The sequence below is a fragment of the Mesoplodon mirus genome, assembly GCF_964341445.2.
Source record: "Mesoplodon mirus genome assembly, chromosome: 11".
NCBI classification, from domain to species: Eukaryota; Metazoa; Chordata; class Mammalia; order Artiodactyla; family Ziphiidae; genus Mesoplodon; species Mesoplodon mirus.
In genome coordinates, this window is record NC_138987.1 from 13,883,342 (window position 1) to 13,906,123 (window position 22,782).

At 33.9% G+C, this 22,782-nt stretch overlaps 1 protein-coding gene across 5 annotated transcripts in view; it reads left to right on the forward strand.

Moving 5' to 3' along the window:
- Nucleotides 1–22,782, forward strand: part of TMTC3 (transmembrane O-mannosyltransferase targeting cadherins 3) — a 63,873-nt gene that overhangs the window by 18,281 nt on the left and 22,810 nt on the right. For all 5 annotated transcript variants that reach the window (XM_082636871.1, XM_082636869.1, XM_082636870.1 and 2 more), the window contains 5 exons: nucleotides 821–920; nucleotides 5,877–5,992; nucleotides 6,454–6,626; nucleotides 12,451–12,703; nucleotides 18,004–18,152. In XM_082636871.1, the coding sequence (XP_082492997.1) occupies nucleotides 821–920; nucleotides 5,877–5,992; nucleotides 6,454–6,626; nucleotides 12,451–12,703; nucleotides 18,004–18,152 (791 nt within the window). The remainder of the gene's footprint in view (nucleotides 1–820; nucleotides 921–5,876; nucleotides 5,993–6,453; nucleotides 6,627–12,450; nucleotides 12,704–18,003; nucleotides 18,153–22,782) is intronic.

Consider the following 22,782-nt stretch of genomic DNA (forward strand, 5'->3'; position numbering starts at 1 on the left):
ATCACCAGCACATTCACAAACTATAACTGTATTTTTCTTGGTAATATTGAGACTCCAGAATTGCCTCTCAGCAGAGCAAAGAGAACTCTTTCAGTTGCTTTGTTACAAGCTTTCAATTTTAAACAAGAGTTTGTATTCTTAAACTCTGCTGGGGTGTGTGTGTGTGTGTGTGTGGGTGTGTGTGTGTTGGAGGGTAGTTGTGTGTCTCTCCCAATATCTTGAAACTTTTGGTGTCTAGCTGAACATTTTTCTATACATCTACAAAAATAATAGGTTGTTTTAAGTTTTATAGTGAGTTCAGAATACTTTAAAGGGATTTGGGGGCTTTATATTTAAATTTTTTGAATTTAAAAGGATGTTTTAAAGTTTATTGTCTTTTAAAGTTTTAGTTTGCAGGCTTCTTTGTGAGCTATAATGTATTGAGTTTATTATATTTTTGAATTTTAAGAACACTTGTATTTTAAGAAAACATGTAAGAACTACATCTAGATAGTGTACTATAATTGTGTAAGATGTTACCATTAGAGGAAGCTGGGTAAAGGGTAAACAGGACTTCTCTATACTATTTTTGCGACTTCCTCTGAGTCTATAATTACTTCAGAATAATAAAAGAACTGTTACAGTCACTGATAAATTTACTTTTATGGAAGACATACAAATTCACCACATGAGGGCACTCAAAGAATGCTTAAAAAACAGAAATGTGCACTTGAAAAGTTATGGCAGTTTAATTTCTAATTAAACTGCTGTTGCAATTGTATTATAGTTAAATTTTCAAGGTGCTATTTATTAATATGAACCCCTCTCCTTCCCTTTCTAGGTAACAGGTGTTGTAGGAAGAGCAGAACTTCTGTCATCTATCTTTTTTCTAGCTGCATTTTTGTCATATACCAAATCAAAAGGACCAGATAATTCCATAGGTAAATGTCTAACATTTAACTTTTTACTTTAGCTATAAAGCTCGATCAAGTAATTTCTGTTTACTTCAAGTGGTTCTTATAAAACATATGCCGTTTTTGGTATTTATCTTTATATATCATGCTATTGTACTTTAGCATCTGTGGACGTAAGAAAAGTATGTGACATTGTCAATATTAAAAATTACTGTTTGTAGTTTATATTTTATCAGGACTAACAGTTTCTATTTGATCTAATTTTTAAAAATTTCCCTAGAATATAAGAGTTTTAGGATCATTCTTAGTTCCATTTGCTGTTACCTGTAAATGATTAAAGTACCAATACTTCAGTTGTCTTTCTATAAGTAACACATGTGAAGGCTATGAATTGTATTGTTTAGGCAAAGTTAAAAGCCTGTTAGAGTATAACTTTTATTATGTGTTGATCATAGTTCAGCTATTTAATGAGTCCCCTCCATGTAGCCTACCCTGGAAAATGCTTTGTATACATTAACCCATTAGCCCTAATGATGTCAGAAAACAAATTCCAGGCAATAAAAATGATTTTTTAAGAGTGTGGGCCCAATGGGCATGAAAGGGCACAAAATGTGAAGTGCATCATGACCTTAACCTGTACTTGGTTAATCTTAAAATTTAATGCTGAGCTTTTTTCTATGTTCTTTGAGAATTTTCTCACTATAAACCCAAGGCACTGATGATAAGGAGCTTAATTTTGTATGTATGAAAACAAAGTTTCAAGAGATAAGCAATTTAGCTAAACAGCTTCTTAGATTTGTAATATGAGTAGGTTTCCCTTTTGCTGCTATGCACAATGCCTTCTTAAAATGGTTTTGAGTTCAGTATAACATAGTGGTTCAAAGCATGGACTCTGGAGTCTGGTTTCACATTTCAGGTCCACCATTTAGTAGCTCCATTTACTATGTTGGTCAGATTACATAACCTCTCTGTGCTTTAGTTTCTTTATAAAATGTAGATAATAATAGTCCCTACCTGTTGAGAAGGATTAGTTGAGTTAAGCATGTTAAGGGATTTAAAGCAGTACCTGGCTCATAGGAAGCAGTGTCCCTATTTTCCCTGTTGCCTGTAATGCAGTGAGAGGTAGTTCAGTAGCTAATATAGAATTGCAAACTAATACCGTCTTTAAATACCATCCTAAGCAAAACATGAATAATAAACTTAGAAAATACTGTGAACTTCAAGACCATGATCAGGCTCCTGCCTATCTCTCTAAACATGTCTCCTGCAGTTTTGCCCTAGTCACTTCACCATAGCCAAGCAGACCTTCTTGCTACTCTTAAACAGGTGAAGCACTGGCCTTTATACTTGCTGTACCGTCTTTCTTGAATTTTCTTCCTTTAGTTCTTCACATAGTTGTCTCATTTATATTCTTTACATCATCAGGCCTCAGCTCAACGGTCTCCCTCATAGAGAAGTTCTTCATTCTAACTAAAATATCCTTTCATTTTATTATATTTTTGATCCTTAATAATTTTACTTGGTCCTTTTTAATGATTTCTTATTCTTTATAACTCCAGTGTCTTTCCTTATTTCCTTTAGAATTACTTATTTTAAATTCTTAATCTTTTCAATTAGTTCTTAATTAGTCATGTATGTTGTTGTTATGTTTGTGCTCTCTCTTTTATAACTGTGGTACCCTTCAGGTATCTACTTATTTTGGCTTGTGAGCTCAGGCCACATGTTCTCTGAAAGTTATCAACCACTGTGTATAATAAAGAGAAAGACCAGCGCCACTCTGTCCATCTGGTGACTCATTAAAATCCAGGGTGGAGATCTCCAGGTTCCCCAGGGCCACTGTTGATCACTACTGTTACCGTTCTACCAACCACCTGCTCTAGTCCCTTAAAGAGAATCAGCATTGAGAACAGGCCAGTCTACCACCCCCCTGCATTTAGATGGAAGGTCTGTGGGTGGAAGAGACTGCTAAAGAGTGGTTGGTCATTTTGTACCTTTAAAAAAAATCTTACGCCTTATCCCAGCAGGGCTTCTGAAGTATTCTCATTTAATCCCTGGAACACCCACAACCTACAGTAGCTGCAGATTTCTACAGTAAAGGCACAAATAATGATTTACCCAGGGCAGTCAGGATTGGCTAGGAAAAAAGTTTAAAAATTTTTTTCTCACTCTCTGCTTTAGATGTAGTCCCTTGAAACACCCATGCAAACATACATGTTTAAGATAACTTTCAATGCCCAGGAATTTCTCTCTTTTTTTGTTTTTAATATCTTAGAAGCCATATTTTCCTCTCACTTAATCTTTCTAGGCTTGATTTGGGGGAAAGGGGCTAATAGGTCAACAGGTCATGCTAGTTTACCACTTGACCCAAACAAAAACCAAATCATGTTGCTTTCTATCCCTTTAACCTACATTTCTCATAAGACTCATTTTTAATCTAAAAATACATAATTTTTTAACCCATTTATTGTTCTCTTACAATAGGATATAACCTTCATTAGAGTAGGTAACTTTCCCTCACTTTCTTATCTCCATTTCCTAGAATGGTTCCTGGTATACAGTGAGTGTTCAGTATATATTTGTTGAGGAAATGATTAGGTGAATGAATGTAATATATTTTAAATTCTAATTGAAAACATACTGAAACTTGCTCGGGACCTCTCTCTGTCCTCTTTTCCCCACATTACATTATTTCACTCCTGAGACCACAGACAGTTTTGTCATCATCTTTGTATTCTCCATTCTATCTAAGGTATTTGTCCTATGCAAAGATTTTCAATTTGTAATTTTTTAATCACTTTAAATTCTGGGTTATTCATGTACCATATGCTTTTCACAAGCATCATTCATCTTAGGCCCTTTGCACTTGATTTTTCATTACTTTACGTTTCTGCTCAAATGTCATCAGTAGCGCCACTCATCTTCCCCCCTCTGTTTTATTTCCCTTCACTTTCTGTTTTTCTCTATAATAGTTAGGTCACCATTTGACAAAACATATTTATTTATTGTTATCTCTCTCCCCTACAAATGCAGTAAATACTTAAAATAACTATTTAAATACATGATTACTGAAGGTGTGTATCTTTACACATGTAAAGTCAGCTTGGAAACCTATATTTTGAAATTGGAATAGATTTTGATGATTGAAATTGATTCTACACTTATACATGTATTTTTTTTTCAGTGTCAACTTATTTAGCAGAGGTACTTGTTTTGGACAAAATCACACGGTAACTTTAGCCACAGAGACCTGATTATAAAAATCAAAGTGTGTATGTTCATAAAGTAATTTAGTCACCAAAGAACTGAAGTGACTGGTTTCAGCAAAACGTTTGCCTTTATTACAACTATTAGTTGCTTAGATTGAATCCAGCATCTTGGAAGGCAGCTGTTTGATTTCTCTTCCTTGGAGTGAAAATACAAATTAGTGAGAAGCTCTGAATTTAGTATCAGAAGAACCAAGTTAAAGTCATGGTCTCCTTATTGTGCATGACTCTTTTTAAACCTCCAAAATTCTTTCCTCATCTTAAAAATGAGTACGATTGCACCTGCCCTCATCCCATAAGGTGATTGAAATGCAATGAAATACGCTAAACTGGTTATATAAACTGTTTAATATACCTATTTTCAAGCCATTGTTTCCCACTAGTTTTTAATCTATGCATACCCATTCAGGCGTACCATTCTGTATCATCTGTAGCATTCATTTGCCAAGCGTATTCCCTCCTCTATTCCTTTATTCATACATACCCCTTTCCCAGTTCTTTCATGTCCTGCATATCCTTCAAGGTCCAACTTAGGTTCAACTTGTTTTGTAAATAATTATCTACTAAGTTCTTTGCTCTGTGAATTTCTTGGTGACTTTAGCAGGATAGTTCAACCCTTGATATAATCTGTTACATTAATATTGATGGTTTAGGCCTAACTAGAATATGAGATACTTTTTTGAGGAAGGAATACTATTATATCAATACTTAGTATTTCCAGTAGTGTTCTCATTTTTTTTTTAGTTGATTTTCCTTTCGGTAATTAGTCTATAGAGTATTTTAAAATTGCAAATGATTTCAAAAACAGATGTTTCTATATGAAGCCCAGTGACAAAAGAAAAATGTATTAGATTCATGAATTCTCTTCTTATTTATACCTGGATTTAAGTCAGTTATTTGCATTTACTTTGATTAATGTCCTTAATTAAAACTGAGGTCACACAATCAAAGTACCATATATTCTTAAACTGGAAAAGAATTAGAAATCATATTTTCCAATAAGAAAACTAAAGCTCAGAAAAGTTGCCCAGAATCACAAAGCAAGTTAGTAATAGATCCAGATTTACTCTCACAATTCATGGTTCTTTAATCAAATTACCACTGAGTAATAGACATTTACTTAAAATTGATGAAGTAGGTTTTCCATTTAAACAGAACTTGTGAATGTTCTGTTACAAATTTTTTAAAGAATAGTATTGATTTAAATGCTTATTGCTAACATGTTTTAGTTTTTATAGTCTTTTTTTAGTAAGAATGGTATTGTAGTTTGCCCAGTAGTTTTCACTTTCAAGTGTTTTTTAATTACTCATAGATATAATAAAGTATATAGGTACCTCTATGATAATTTCAGGTATTTATCTTCATTTCAAATTGATAGTTCATTAATTACCACACTCAACCCTGTAAGTTTCTCTTCTCCAGATTGGCCACTCTACCTTTGTTTTTAAATGTTAGCATTTGGTTAGATAATTTTCTTGTCCACAAAAATTTTTTAGTTCAAATTATATATCTTGATTTTTTTAATATATAAAGCAAAAATTACAGCATTTAAATATGTTTTAAAATATAAAGTATGTCAGTGGAAAATAAGAAATGTGAATATAGAATCACAAGTAAAGTTTTTCAGTAATGTCTAATAGTTGTCTAACTTAAAATATCCTTTTATGATATTATAAAATTGTTTTGTGTGTTTTTATATTTTCCTGTTCTTAAATTGCAGTGTGGACTCCTATCGCATTGACAGTGTTTTTAGTGGCTGTTGCAACACTGTGTAAAGAGCAGGGAATAACAGTTGTGGGAATTTGCTGTGTGTATGAAGTATTTATTGCCCAGGGGGTAAGGAGAAATCTAAATTTCCTTGTTGCTATCTTTTATTCTATTTGAATCAGATTATAATAAACTTATTTTCTAAATGTATTATTATATAAATTGGTCTGTTTACCAATTATGATTACTAAAAATTTGCAAGAAACAAGCATGTTTTGCCTTCTTACCCACTGAAAATTACCTAACATTTTATATTATACCTTCAGTTTTTTAAGAACAGCGTTTTAAGTTTCAATAATGAAACCATTAAGCAACTTGGGAAAGCACACAGTAATACTGTACAGTATAATTAATTATTGGATAAGATTATTGGGCTCAGTTTTATTCATTATCAGCTCCACCATTTGCTCCATGTTGGTATTATAATTTTGGTCAATTTTTATTTAATCTTGCATTTAGAAAGTATGATAATTGTTGAAAAACTACAGTAAGGTGCTATTTGTCACTTAAACATTTTTTTCCTTTTCTAGTATACTTTGCCACTATTATGTACTACTGCTGGACAGTTTCTTCGCGGAAAGGGTAGTATTCCATTTTCTATGCTGCAGACACTAATAAAACTCATTGTTTTGATGTTCAGTACACTATTACTTGTTGTGATTAGAGTCCAGGTTATTCAATCCCAACTTCCAGTATTCACCAGGTATGATATTCTGGTTCTTTTGTTTTCTTCCATCTTTTTTTTTTTAACTTTGCATTTTAAGTGATTGTAAATGTTCCAGAAAGTCTTTGATTTACATTGAGGTTTTTTAACAGCTTTATTGAGGTATAATTAATACTTTTTTAAAACCTGCATATATATAAAATGTACAAATTAATAGGTTTTGACATACGTGTACACTCATGAAAACATCACAGTCAAGATAATGACCCCCCCAAAATTGGTTAAGTCTTCTATATCCTTAATGAGTTTTGTCTACTTGTTATATTAATTATTGAGAGAAGAATGTTGAAATCACTGACTGTAGCTGTAGATTTGTCTATTTTGCCTTGCAGTTCTATCAGTTTTTGCTTCATGTTCTTTAAAGCTCTATTATAAAGTGTATCAGTGTTTAGGATTGTGATGTCCTCTTGATGTATTGATCCCTTTATCATTATTAAATGAGCTTCATCTCCAGTAGTAGTCTTATAAGACGTTCATTTTGCCTTATATTAATGTAACCACTCCAGCTGTCTTTTGTTAGTGTTACATGGTTTATCTTTTACTTTTCAAATCTATATCTTTATTATTTAAAGTGGATTTCTTGTAGGCTGCATATAGTTGGGTCTTTTTTGTTTGGTCAGATAATCTGTCTTTTAAATGGGGGGGGTTCAACTGTTGATAGTTTGTTGTAAATCTCCCATCTTGCTAATCGTTTTCTCTCTGTCTTGTCTGTTCTTTGTTCCCTTTTTTTCTCCCTCTCTTCTTTTGAATTGAGTATATTGTAATACTCCGTTCTTAGCTCCTTGTTGGCTTATTAGCTGTATATCTTTGCTGTGTATTTTTAGTGATTGCTTTAGGGTTTTTTGTTTATGTCCTTTGCTTATCACAGTTTATCTGAAAGGCATATTATAATTGCAAGTATATATAGTATAAATGTCAGCATATATAGTACAAATATTATATATACAATAAGTAAGTTTTTATATAAATATATAAACTTATTATAAATAAGAACTTAGCCTTTGTGCTATTTGCATACATTTTTATTGAATATACATTGTAAATCTGACAATACATTGTTAACTTTTGCTTTCAACAATTATCTTTGCAAGAGATTTAAATTTAAAAATTCTTTTATGTTACCCCATAGAGTTACCATTTCTAGTGTTCTTCATTTCTTTGTTAGATCAAGATTTTCATCTGGCACCATTTTTCCTTGTGACTGAAGGACTTCCTTTGACATTTCTTGACATGTAGGACTGCTGGTGATGAATTCTTTAAGCTTTTGTATATTAAAAAATCTTTATTTTTCCTTCATTTTTGAAAAATATTTCCCCTGAGTGTAGAATTCTACATTGACTGTTTTTCATTCACTAATATAAAAATGTTGCTCAGTATTCTCTGGCTTGTGTTATTTTAAATGGGAAATCTTATCGTTATCTTTATGCTTCTGCATGTAGTATCTTTTTTTTTTCTGTGCCTGCTTTTAATAGTTTCTCTTTATCATTGTTTCTCTTCTTATATATTTTTTTAATTGAGACATAATTGACATATAGCATTGTATTAATTTTAGGTGTACAATATAATGGTTTTATACACACACACACACACACACACACACAGACAAATGATTACCATAATAAGTTTAGTTAACATCCATCATCACACATAATTACAAAAATTTTTTTTCCTTTTAATGAGAACTTCTGAGATCTACTTTCTTAGCAGCTTTCAAATATACAATACAGTCTTGTTAGCTACAGTCGTCATGCTGTACATTACATCCCCAGGACTTATTTATCTTATAATTGGAAGTTTGGGTGAAGGTGGACAAAAGGTACAAACTTTCAGTTAATGTTTCTTTTATCTTCTTGTTTCTTGTGCTTAGGTTAATTGAGCTTTTTAGAATCTGTAGGTCTTACTTTATATAAATTTTGGAAATTACTTCCTGAAATATTTTTTACTTTGCTCTCCACTCTTCTTCTAGGACTCTAATTACATGTATTTTAGGCTTCTTGAAGTCATACTGATGCTCTGTTTATTCCCCTTCCCTCCAAAGCTATTTTCCCCATTTTCATTTTGGATAGTTTCTTTTGTTGTATCTTCAAGTTTACTAACCATTTTTCTGCATAGTCTAATCTGCCCTTAATTTTTTCTAGTTATTTTTCATCTCAGACATTGTTTTCATCTCTGTTTGAGTTCTTTTGGGGCCTTTTTTGTGTATTCCATGTTTCTACATGTTCTAGTACTTTAATGTCTTTATCTACTAATTTTATCATTTGTGTCATTTGTTGGTCAATTTAGATTGAATAGTTTTTCTCCTCATGGATTGTATTTTTCTACTTCTTCACATGCCTGGTAGTTTTTTAAATAGGTGCCATATGTGAACTTTACAATGTATTCCTATATTGTAGACCATTGTTCTGGGATGCATGTAAGTTATTTGAAAAATGTTTCATCTTCAAGTCTTGCTTTTAAGCTTTGTTTTGGGAGACCACAGTAGTGTTTGGGATAGGACTAATTTTGCTTCCTTGCTGACACAAGACCCTTCTGACCACGCCACCGATAGACTTTGAATTATGAGGATTTCCACTCTGACTGCTGAGGAACTGTTCCCAGTTGTATTTGATATTTGTGAATGTTTATCTGATCCTTTCAGAAGGTATTTTCCTAACTGTATTAGTTTTCTTAGACATGCTTTAACAAATTACCAGAAACAGAGTGGCTTAAAGCAGCAGGAATTTATTCTCTCACAGTGCTGGAGGCCAGAGTCCAAAATCAAGGTGTCAGGCATAGTTGGTTCCTTCTGAAGGCCCTGGGAAAGAATCTGTTCTATGCCTCTTTCCTAGCTTCTGGTATTGACATTCCTTGGCATGTTGCTGCATCACTGTAATCTGCTCCATCTTTAACTGGCCTTCTTCCATGTTTGTTTCTCTGTATTTTCTCTTCTTTGTATAAGGACCTCAGTCATTGAATAGTGGGCCCACCCTTATCCAGTATGACCTCACCTTAACTGTAATTACATTGGCAAAGACCCTACTTCCAAATAAAGTCACGTTCTGAGGTTTTTGCTAGACATGAACTTTCGGGAGACATGAATCAACCCACTACACTGTCCCTAGGTATTTCCCCACATATGTGTGCTGATCAGTTCTCATTAATACTGGAAACTGGAGAGAGATCCTCTACACATCTGAGTTCTCTCTCAGCAGCTTTCTTCTCTCTGGTATTCTGCCCACTAATTGTAACCCCCTGGACTTCTAGGGCTCCCAGCTGTATCTTCTGAACTCAGGGATCCAAGTGGATTCCACTCAGGTTCTCTCTTGCTGCACAGACTAAAAACTCTGTCGAGGTACTAATCTCTCCAGGTAGGGCTCCCCTCATTTGTTTTTTTTTTCCTATCAGGCATTGTCCTTCTTTGCCTGATACTCAGTATATTAAAAGAAGTTTTAGGGCTTCCCTGGTGGCACAGTGGTTGAGAGTCCGCCTGCTGATGCAGGGGACACAGGTTCGTGCCCTGGTCCGGGAAGATCCCACATGCCGCAGAGCAGCTGGGCCCGTGAGCCATGGCCACTGAGCCTGCGCGTCCGAAGCCTGTGCTCCGCAATGGGAGAGGCCACAACAGTGAGAGCGCCGCGTACCGCAAAGAAAAAAAAAAAAAAAAAGTTTTATATATACTGTGTATTTTTTAGTTGTTTAAGGCTAGAAGCAAAAGTTTTACTGAATTTTAACAGTCTTCATATCGTTTTTTCCCTGCTCTAAGATTAGCATTATTCCATTTCACCTTATCTAAAGTTTAAGAGGAAACTTAGACTAGTTCCCTATTCAGTTTTAAGTGACTGACATTACATGCAAAAACTTTTTTTTAAACAAAAGCCCAAAATATTGTTCATGTTGCTATCCATGATAGTTCATTTCTGGCCCTGGTTAGAATAAATTTTATTCAGATAATTTCTTTTATGCCCAACATATTATTTGTGATTTTTCACGTAATTATCCTTTTTTTCTCTCTCTCTTTTATTTTTATTTTTTAATTGAGGTATAGTTGATTTACAGTGTGTTAGTTTCTGGTGTATAGCAAAGTAATTCAGTTTTATATAAATAAATAAATATATATATATATATATATATATATATATATATATATATATTCTTTTTTAGATTTTTTCCATTATAGGTTAATACAAGATATTGAATATCGTTCCCTATGCTATACATACAGTAGGACCTTGTTTATCTGTTTTATCAATATATATAGTAGTGTGTATCTGTTAAACCCAGGCTCCTAATTTATCCCTTTCCCACCTTTTCCCCTTTGGTAACCATAAATTTGTTTCCTATGCCTGTGAGTCTGTTTCTGTTTTATAAATAAGTTCATTTGTATCATTATTTTAGATTCCACATATAAGTGATACCATGTGATACTTGTCTTTCTCTGCCTGACTTCACTAAGTATGATAATCTCAAGGTCTATCCATGTTGCTGCAAATGGCATTATTTCATTGTTTTTTATGGCTGAGTTCTATTCCATTGTGTAATAATTATCCTTCTTAACAGCATTTTTTTTCTTTAAAAAATAATTACTCTTTATCTTCCAGAATTTCTACTTCTGAGTCTAGCCATGCTAAACTAAACAGCTCATTTAATACATGTGTATGTATTTGTGTATGTTATATAAATTTTATTCTATTACCCTGTGAGGTTGATTGTAATATGATTTGACTTGCTTTGACATGTACTCTTTGACTGCAGTTCAATTATTAAATCACCTATCCTAGATAAACTGTTAATATTTTTAAATGAACTCTGAAAGTGGATTACAAGGGAAAAGCTTTGTATTCAGTTCTGTTGGTTATTTTGAGAATTCAAGTCCTGACTTTCAAGACTTAGTATTTTTCATATATGTGTATATTCAAACATGAAAGTTTAGAAAATATTATTCATTGATTTTTCATTGGCTTATTCATTTTAAAATGAGAAATTGGGTTTTTAAAGGACTATATATTAATATAGCCAATACAATTTAGAACATAGCCTAAAGAAATAAAAATTTGAAATGATTCATTTAAATGTACTTTTTAAAAAAATGATTTGACTTAATTTGCAGAAAATAGACTAAATTAATGAAATGTACATTTAATGTATCATGGCCTATTTAAACTAGGATATAAGCTTATATTAAGTAGAACACAAATAAAATGTTACATAGGGCTGTACAGTTACTCCTCTGTACTGGGAATTTGGTTTTTAGCTTTCTAGAAGTCTAAGTAAAGAGGAAAAGCCCATAGGTAATATAGTTTTGTCTGTTCCTGCCAAAAGAAAAACATAGTAATTCTTTCTAGGAAGCATAAGTTTTATTAGCATTTAGTGGTGAAAGAAACGTCTCATGTAGGAAAGCATTGGTTAGTGTTCTCAGAAGCATTCATAAACACATGCAACAATGAATCTTATAAAACTTTTCTTATGACTTGTAATCAGAAGGTCATAATTTAATGAAAGCACTTCTGCAGAATGTCATAACATTATAGAATGCATGTCTGAATCATAATAATAAACTAAAAATAGATAACCTGCTTGCCCTCCAAACAGTTATTCATAAATATCACTGCTCTCAACTAGGCATTTCATAAAGGTTAGACAGTTTGAACTCTGGCAAGAGTCTGAAATATCCATAAAAAATATTTGTCTTCGGTTTAACAAGATTACATGTAGAATATTGCTTTTATTATTATTGTTCAGTACTTTATTTATATCTGTTATATATTAACTTTGTGTTTAAAAAATGTTTTAGTTTAAATAACTTTTTTTTTCATTATTTATACAGGTTTGATAACCCAGCTGCTGTAAGCCCAACTCCTACAAGGCAGCTAACTTTTAACTACCTCCTTCCTGTGAATGCTTGGCTTTTGTTAAATCCTTCAGAGCTCTGCTGCGATTGGACCATGGGAACAATACCACTTATAGAGTCATTTCTAGATATTCGAAATCTTGCCACATTTATTTTTTTTTGCTTTTTGGGGGCTTTGGGAGTATTCGGTCTCAGATACCCTGGTAATTCCTCCAAGACTGTTTTAATGGTAAGAAAGTTTCTTAAATTTTTAGGTGATATTATATTCAGTTTATTAAGAGTGCCTTTAATTCATCAAAAGAATCTTTAAGGAACTACTGTCTTTCTTTGTTCATGTCATCCTAATTTGTGAACTTAATTTAGCTTATTCTAGAATTATATATCAGAATTTGACTAATGCTGCACATTCAGCATATGAAACACAGAGTGATTATGAATTTCCATAATTTGATGGGAACTCTGAAATCAAGAAGCATTCTTTTTAGCATCATTTTTTTAAATATATTTCTTACCTTTACCCAACTAGATTATACACTCTTTAAAGAAATGAGTCATATTATATACTTCTTTGTTTTCTTGGCACAGAGAAGAGTATCAGGTAAGATAATCAACTAGAAATACATAGCTCTTTATTTTTCATTAGCAAGACTTTCATTACTCCCTGAGGTATTTCTTACTGTGTTCAGAGAACTCTGAGTAAAGTCTTTTCTTCTTTTTCTGAGATCTGTTTCTTTGTAATTTTCTTAACTCTGCCCTCACATCTTACTCATAATAATTCTGTTGCCTCTTACTTTAAATTATGGAAGAAAATAATAATCTTTAACTTTTCTTGAGCATTTACTATATGCCAAAACGTGGTTTTAATACTTTGCAAATATATTATTTCTGGCTGCAGCCACTAGATTCACTTATTCATTCAATAAAAATTTTTGATTTTCAGTCTATGTACCAGGTAGCATTTTAGGCACTGAGTATATGATGATAAAAGGAAATACAGGGTCCCCATTTCTAGAGAACTTGCATTCTAGAGAGATTTGAAAGAATATAGGATTTGAAAAAAGATCATATTTACTATTATTTTCGGACCTGTTGAGTTTGAGGTACCTATGAAACAATGATAGAGATTTCGAATAGCACTTTGTGCCTGGAGTTCAGTGGCGAAGACTGAGCTACACGTAAAAATTTGATTGATTACTATAGAGAAACTTGATAATTGCTGTAGAGATAGTAATTGAAACCAGGATATGGAGAAGAAGGCCTATGGAGAGGTTATAGAGCAGCCTTTCTCAACTGGGATTTTGTCATTTTTCTTAGAGATGGTAACTTGCTGGCACCATTCTAGGTGTACAGAAGTTAATTCATACACATAATGCATGCCTTAGAGTATTTGGTCTTAATTTTCCCTCAATAAATAGTTGAAGGGACTTTATAGAATGAAAGAGAAGAATCCTATATCTAGGTCTTGAAAAACTTCCACATTACATACCATATAAAGGAAAATGAACCTAAATGGGAGGTACACCAAATGTACAGAAAGGTGGGAAAGTGCTTCAAGAAAGATAGAATGGTTGGGCTTCCCTGGTGGCGCAGTGGTTGAGAGTCTGCCTGCCGATGCAGGGGACACGGGTTCGTACCCCGGTCCGGGAGGATCCCACATGCTGCGGAGCGGCTGGGCCCGCGAGCCATGGCCGCTGAGCCTGCGCGTCCGGAGCCTGTGCTCCGTAACAGGAGAGGCCACAACAGTGAGAGGCCTGTGTACCGCCAAAAAAAAAAAAAAAAAAGAATGGTTAACACTAACAGCTGCTGTCAAGTAGAGAAGTGAGATCAGTTGGATTTGACCTCTTTTAGGTATATTAGTTACTTAAATGAAATTTATTTCTGTGGAGTGATTTGATTAGGAAGTGAGGAAGTGAAGATCGCTAGTGTAGGTAAACTGTAGGGGTGATTTAACTTTGAATATTTCAAAGGATGAGACAAGCTTGAATTTCCTAACTTAGGAAAGACAGCCAGTCAGGCAAGGGCTTCAAGTATAATAAACTGCTGATCTTCTGTAGGGCTTGGGGGAAGCACAGAGATCTGGAATTGATGGACCTTCAGAGGCTGGAGTGGGTTGATGGTGGGGGAAGACTGGCTTGGTTGGCATGTAGAATCACTTTCACTGGAGCATGCAGTTGGCTGTCTCTTTTTGACACAGATATCACTAACGGCTTGGCTTACAAAAACATATTCATTGAGTTGAAATGTTGATATCACTAATGGGTTGGCTTACAAAAACATATTCATTGAGTTGAAATGTTGATTAAGTGAGGTTACAACCAATTGTTGCCATGGCTCCAAAAATCTTTTCCTAAGAGTGTGGGAACTTGTTTTATACTTAAGGGGCATATTGAATTGGGTAAGATAACTTAAAGATGTGTTGTCAAAAGAGAAGATTTTTAAGGTTGGAGAGGCAAGAGCATTTTTAACATAGGAAGTTCATAAGAAAGTGATTAAGTAAATGAAAGAAGAGATGATTGACAGTGAGATTAGAGGTATAGAGCTCAGGTTTGACCTGAGATAGATGGAGACACCACTTATGGTTACAGGAAGGATGGAAATGAACATGAATGTGGATGTTCGTAGGTTTAGTAGCGGAGAATTGAAGGAATTCTTGTTTTATCGCTTTAGTTTTCTCTGAAAATTTGGAAGTGTCACCTGCTGAAAGTGACATGGGTCAAAATTTTGAGAAAAGTAGTCAAGATTCAAAATAGTCAAAGAGAGTGGGAGTGAGCCTACCAAGGAATCCTCAGCAGTCTTAAGGATCAATTTGAAGTTGATCATGAGTTTATGATGATATTCATCTATTTTGCTTTGGGACTTTCTAGTAGTGCTTTGCTGCTCACATAAATAAAGGCGAAGCATATATGTGGTAGAATACATCCAAAGCCGGGGTTCTACTAAAAGAAAGGAAAAAAAGGAGGGGTGGGTAAATACAGAGATTTGGCAAATAAAATAATGATTTGTGTAGTTCAAGCTGAATGAAAAATAGGAGATTGCCAATGAAATAAACATTTATATTAATTACATTAATTATGTTTTACATGTATAAAAAAGGAACACTTGTTACCTTAGGTATAACTGCTTTAAGTATAGTCCTAAGCATACTTTTTTTAAACTTTTTTTAATTTGAAATACAGTTGATTTACAGTATTGTGTTAATTTCATAGAAAACAAACTTATGGCTTCCAAAGGGAAAGGGGAGGGAAGGGTGGGATAAATTAGGAGTATAGGATTAACAGATACAAACTACTATACATAAAACAGATAAACAGCAGGAAACTATATTCAATATCTTATACTAACCTATAATGGAAAATAATCTGAAAATATGTATAAAACTAAACATGCTGTTTTTTAATGGTGATAATTTTCTGAAGATCTCTGAACAAGATACATAGATCAAAGGAGTATCTCAAGTGCCAGATACCATGTTAAGCACTTATTAAATAAGATGTCATATGTATCTCAACAATATTAGTAGTTATTAATCCCTGATTTATTTATAATGAAATGAAGTCACTAGGTGATTTGAATAGTTTACCTTATGTAACAAGAAGTGAAACAGATTTGCCTCCAAACTCTTGGCTTATTCCATGACCATCCTTCCTTTTTTTTTTTAAATTTATTTACTTATTTGTTTTTATTTTTGGCTGTGTTGGGTCTTCTTTGCTGTGCGTGGGCTTTCTCTCATTGGCGGCGAGCAGGGGCTACTCTTTGTTGTGGTGTGCGGGCTTCTCATTGTCCTGGCATCTCGTTGCAGAGCATGGGCTCTAGGCGCGCGGGCTTCAGTAGTTGTGGCACGTGGGTTCAGTAGTTGTGGCTTGCGGGCTCTAGAGCACAGGCTCAGTAGTTGTGGTGCACGGGCTTAGTTGCTCCGCGGCATGAGGGATCTTCCCGGACCAGGGCTCGAACCCATGTCCCCTGCATTGGCAGGCAGATTCTTAACCACTGCGCCACTAGGGAAGCCCCCATCCTTTTTTTAAGGAGATTTTACATCACTGGAAGAAGGATATTATGTTCGTTACAGTAAACTTGGTTGGCATACATTAATAGAGATTATATTAGAACTTCTGAGTAAGTTAATCATTGAGACATTTCTTATTCAAGGACCAGTAGATTTTTTTGAGAGATGGTTTTTCTTTTTTGTGTAGCTTACACATCAGTCTGTGATGCATCTTTGGCTGAATTTAACACTTAATTTTTTTCCAGTGAAATTGCCTTAGGGCATCCATGAATTAATAGGGAATATATTCTTTTAAAAGGATCATGTACTTAGAAACAAATCTCTGTTTCACAGCTAGCTGGTTGTTTTTAAATCAATCAAGCATTTCTGGGAAGTGGAAAGTGAATTATGCACTCTTAATGTTTTACCTTTTTGATTAAAAAGAAAACACTAAAATTTCAGACATATAAATCGATATGATACTGAGCAATTCGATGGTAGTGCTTTTCTTCAGATTCAGTCTTTTGTATTATTACAAGTTATTAATTTGTGATTCATGGAGAAAGTATTCTTCTCACTGTATTTACATTTCTACATCGATTTTTACTAATAAAGTATAAAAAAGGCATTCCTTCCTCTCAAACTGTTAGAGGACTCTCAAACTTCTGAAGTTGAAAGAACAACTTATTTATTCCATTAGGTACTATAAAACAAATCAGGGTAATGAAATATGGAAGCAGATGTCCATAGAAACAGATGTCCTAATGACAACCAACTTCTTTCTTTCCATAAGTTATTTGTGTCTTATCTTTTGTAATGGCTTTGTAATCTGGAAACCATATGCCATCCCATTTTCAAAATGGCAAAAACTCTTAAGCATTTTGTGATGTTTATTTCTAACACAGTGTACAGTGTTAGATTTTAGAAATTCTTATAGAATAAAAGACTGTTGATTTAAAGGGGCCAGGTTTATTTTTATACATATACTAAGTCTCCGTTAAATGTATGTGACCCATCAGAATACTATGCAAAGTAACGCTGAAGTAATGTATAGAAGTAGTCTACTGTCTTGTCTGAAATGTACCTTATCAATTTCCAGTATTACAGATAGTAGTAAAATAATAAAAACTGATGTGTTTGGCTATTTTATCAACCTACAATTTGTAGTTTTATTTTATTAAAACCTAATATATTTTCCTCTCAATTTATTTTTACCACAAGCACATAAGTTAGATATATAAAAATTACTGTTTTTTTATTTTAGATATATTTTCAAAAAATATTTTTTATTTATTGATAATTGAATGAGCCTTAGGTATAAGTTCTAGCATTCAAGAAGACTTCATTCCACCTTGCTGACATACCTCCTCATGTTTGTTGTTACCATCCTTAAGCGTCCTTCTTTATGTTTAAATCAGTATCCATTATAGTATTATTAAAAATGGTCCACCAGTACATTATCCAAATTAAATGAAAAAATATTTGGATTTGACTGTTTATGTGCATATATTTTTTAATTTAATAAAATGTCTTGTTTTTCTTTGTAGGCACTTTGTTTAATGGCATTACCATTTATTCCTGCATCAAACCTTTTTTTCCCAGTTGGATTTGTTGTTGCTGAGAGAGTATTATATGTTCCTAGCATGGGGTTCTGTATTTTGGTAGCCCATGGATGGCAGAAAATATCAAACAAAAGGTGAATTAAAATGTTAGTGCATTTAATGCTTATTAACTATAGAATTCAATATGATACATTTAAGTATTTAAAATGTTTAGTTTTTATGTCATGTTTTATACCTTCTTGTTTTTCACATCAACAGTTTCCTCATTATCTGTAATTCAGGTTAGGAAAGCTACGTAACCCCTACCTTATCCTATGGTCTTCCTCATATTTATATAATTTTATTTTACAGCCTGAGACATAACAAACTTTCAGTCAGACCCAAATGCAAAATAGAATATTATTGAGACTAAAGTTTCAGGTGATCATTGCTACTTCCATATGCAGTGAACTAAGATAACAGTCTTCTTCCTTAAGTGAGTTATATCGGGTTAATATATGTAAAATGCATATAGAAGGCAATCTGTAATTTCTTGCTTCATTGTAACCACCATGTCCTAATTGCCTTAAACCAATAGTTAAGGAACAGAACAGTCACTATCTCCTTTTTCTTACTTTCCATTCACCCTTCAACCCACAGAATTCTGACTTCTCTCTACGTCACTTTACTAACATGTAACAAATTGCCTCTCATAGCTAAATCCAGTTAATGCTTTTATTTAAATTTTATTTCCCTGGCATCTATAAAAAGTCTCTGTCCTGATTCTCTTCCACATTTGTTCATTTCTGCTCAGTTTTCAGATTCTCCCTGCTGCACCTGCTCTTTAAATATTTTTTATTTCTCAGAGTTTTACTAATAGCCATTCTCCTCACATTGCATGTTCTCCCTGGGTGATCTCATCCATGATTACAATTTTCAATGCCATCTACGAAACCTTTTCTCTTAGCTTCTATCCATATATCCAGTTATACTCACTACCAATTTTGGAGTGCCTGTCATGTACCAGCTCCAGGATACACTCTTTAGATTTTTCTCATTTAATCTTGACTTAACTCCATTTTGCACATTTGAAAATTGAAGCTCATGCAAGTTACCTGAATTACACAAGACCACACAGCTAGTCAACAGCAGAGTCTTGATTCAGATTTATACCTGACTACTTCCAATGTCCATGTTCCTTCTGATCCACGCACTATTATCCTGGTTAAGTGGATCTATCAAAATGAAAGAAATTGAACTCTGTTACTGAGACAAAAAGCACAGACTCAGAGAACATTAATACTATTAATACTAAATAAGATCATTGGGATTATTGAATTATAACCATCTTTTTAGTTTTTTTAATTTTTTTTGAATTTTATTTTATTATACAGCAGGTTCTTATTAGTTATCCACTTTATAGATATTAGTGTATATATATATATGTCAATCCCAATCTCCCAATTCATAACACCCCATCCCCCATCCCCACTCCCCACCGTTTACCCGCCGTTGGTTTCCATACGTTTGTTCTCTACATCTGTGTCTCAGTTTCTGCCCTGCAAACCAGTTCATCTGTACCATTTTTCTAGGTTCCACATATATGCGTTAATATACGATATTTGTTTTTCTCTTTCTGACTTACCTCACTCTGTATGACAGTCTCTAGATTCATGCATGTCTCTACAAATGACCCAATTTCGTTCCTTTTTATGGCTGAGTAATATTACATTGTATATATATACCACCTCTTCTTTATCCATTCATCTGTCAGTGGGCATTTAGGTTGCTTCCATGACCTAGCTATTGTAAATAGTGCTGCAGTTAACATTGGGGTGCATGTGTCTTTTGTTTTGTTTTGTTTTGTTTTAATGCAAATTTAATATACAGTAGTTAAATTAATCATTTTTCAGTTTTTTTAACATCTTTATTGGAGTATAATTGCTTCACAGTCATGTGTTAGTTTCTGCTTTATAACAAAGTGCATCAGTTACACATATACATATGTTCCCATATCTCTTCCCTCTTGCGTCTCCCTCCCTCCCACCCTCCCTATCCCACCCCTCTAGGTGGTCACAAAGCACCGAGCTTATCTCCCTGTGCTATGCGGCTGCTTGCCACTACCTATCTGTTTTACATTTGGTACTGTATATATGTCCATGCCACTCTCTCACTTTGTCACAGCTTACCCTTCCCCCTCCCCATATCCTCAAGTCCATTCTCTAGTAGGTCTGTGTCTTTCTTCCTGTCTTGCCACTAGGTTCTTCATGACCATTTTCTTTTTCTTAGATTCCATATGTATGTGTTAGCATATGGTATTTGTTTTTCTCTTTCTGACTTGCTTCACTCTGTATAACAGACTCTAGGTCCATCCACCTCACTACAAATAACTCAATTTTGTTTCTTTTTATGGCTGAGTAATATTCCATTGTATGTATGTGCCACATATTCTTTATCAGTTCATCTGTTGATGGACACTTAGGTTGCTTCCATGTCCTGGCTATTGTAAATAGAGCTGCAGTGAACATTTTGATACATATCTCTTGTTGAATTATGGTTTTCTCAGGGTATATGCCCAGTAGTGGGATTGCTGGGCCGTCTGGTAGTTCTATTTTTAGTTTTTTAAGGAACCTCCATACTGTTCTCCATAGTGGCTGTAGCAATTTACATTCCCACCAACAGTGCAAGAGGGTTCCCTTTTCTCCACACCCTCTCCAGCATTTGTTGTTTGTAGATTTTCTGATGATGCCCATTCTAACTGGTGTGAGGTGATAGCTCATTGTAGTTTTGATTTGCATTTCTCTAATATTTTGTGATGTTGAGCAGCTTTTCATGTGCTTCTTGGCCATCTGTATGTCTTCTATGGAGAAATGTCTATTTAGGTCTTCTGCCCATTTTTGGATTGGGTTGTTAGGTTTTTTAATGTTGAGCTGCATGAACTGTTTATATATTTTGGAGATTAATCCTTTGTCCATTGATTCATTTGCAAATATTTTCTCCCATTCTGAGGGTTGTCTTTTTGTCTTGTTTATGGTTTCCTTTGCTGTGCAAAAGCTTTGAAGTTTCATTAGGTCCCATTTGTTTATTTTTGTTTTTGTTGCCATTACTCTAGTAGGTGGATCAAAAAAGATCTTGCTGTGATTTATGACAAAGAGTGTTCTTCCTATGTTTTCCTGTAAGAGTTTTATAGTGTCTGCTCTTACATTTAGGTCTCTAATCCATTTTGAGTTTATTTTTGTGTATGGTGTTAGGGAGTGTTCTAACTTCACACTTTTACATGTAGCTGTCCAGTTTTCCAAACACCACTTATTGAAGACACTGTCTTTTCTCCATTGTATATTCTTGCATCCTTTGTCATAGATAAGTTGACCCTAGGTGCGTGGGTTTATCTCTGGGCTTTCTATCCTGTTCCATTGATCTATATTTCTGTTTTTGTGACAGTACCATATTGTCTTGATTACTGTAGCTTTGTAGTATAGTCTGAAGTCAGGGAGTCAGATTCCTCCAGCTCTGTTTTTTTCCCTCAAGACTGCTGTGGCTATTTGGGGTCTTTTGTGTCTCCATATAAATTTTAAGATTTTTTATTCTAGTTCTGTAAAAAATGCCATTTAATTTGATAGGGATTGCATTGAATCTGTAGAACGCTTTGGATAGTATAGTCATTTTCAAAATATTGATTCTTCCAATCCAAGAACATGGTATATCTCTCAAACTGTTGGTATCGTCTTTAATTTCTTTCATCAGTGTCTTATAGTCCTCTGCATACAAGTCTTTTGTCTCCCTAGGTAGGTTTATTCCTAGGTATTGTATTATTTTTGTTGCAGTGGTAAATGGGAGTGTTTCCTTTATTTCTCTTTCAGATTTTTCATCATTAGTGTATTAGAATACAAGAGATTTCTGTGCATTAATTTTGTATCCTGCAACTTTACCAAATTCATTGATTAGCTCTAGTAGTTTTCTGGTGGCATCTTTAGGATTCTCTATGTATAGTAGCATGTCATCTGCAAACAGTGACAGTTTTCTTCTTTTCCAATTTGGATTCCTTTTATTTCTTTTTCTTCTCTGATTGCCGTGGCTAGGACTTCCAAAACTATGTTGAATATAGTGGTGAGAGGGGACATCCTTGTCTTGTTCCTGATCTTGCAGGAAATGCTTTCGGTTTTTCACCATTGAGAATGATGTTTGCTGTGGGTTTGTGGTATATGGCCTTTATGATGTTGAGGTAGGTTCCCTCTGTGCCCACTTTCTGGAGAGTTTTTATCATAAATAGGCTGTTGAATTTTGTCAAATGTTTTTTCTGCATCTATTGAGATGATCATATGGTTTTTCTTCTTCAGTTTGTTAATATGGTGTATCACATTGATTGATTTGCATATATTGAAAGATCCTTGCATCCCTGGGATAAATCCCACTTGATCATGGTGTATAATCCTTTTAATGTGCTATTGGATTTTGTTTTCTAGTATTTTGTTGAGGGTTTTTGCATCTGTATTCATCAGTGATATTGGCCTGTAATTTTCTTTTTTTGTAGTATCTTTGGTTTTGGTGTCAGGGTGATGGTGGCCTCATAGAATGAGTTTGGTGGTGTTCCTTCCTCTGCAATTTTTTGGAAGAGTTTGAGAAGGTTGGGTGTTAGCTCTTCTCTAAATGTTTGATAGAATTCACCTGTGAAGCCATCTGGTCCTGGACTTCTGTTTGTTGGAAGATTTTTAATCACAATTTCAATTTTGTTACTTGTGATTGGTCTGTTCATATTTTCTATTTCTTACTGGTTCAGTCTTGGAA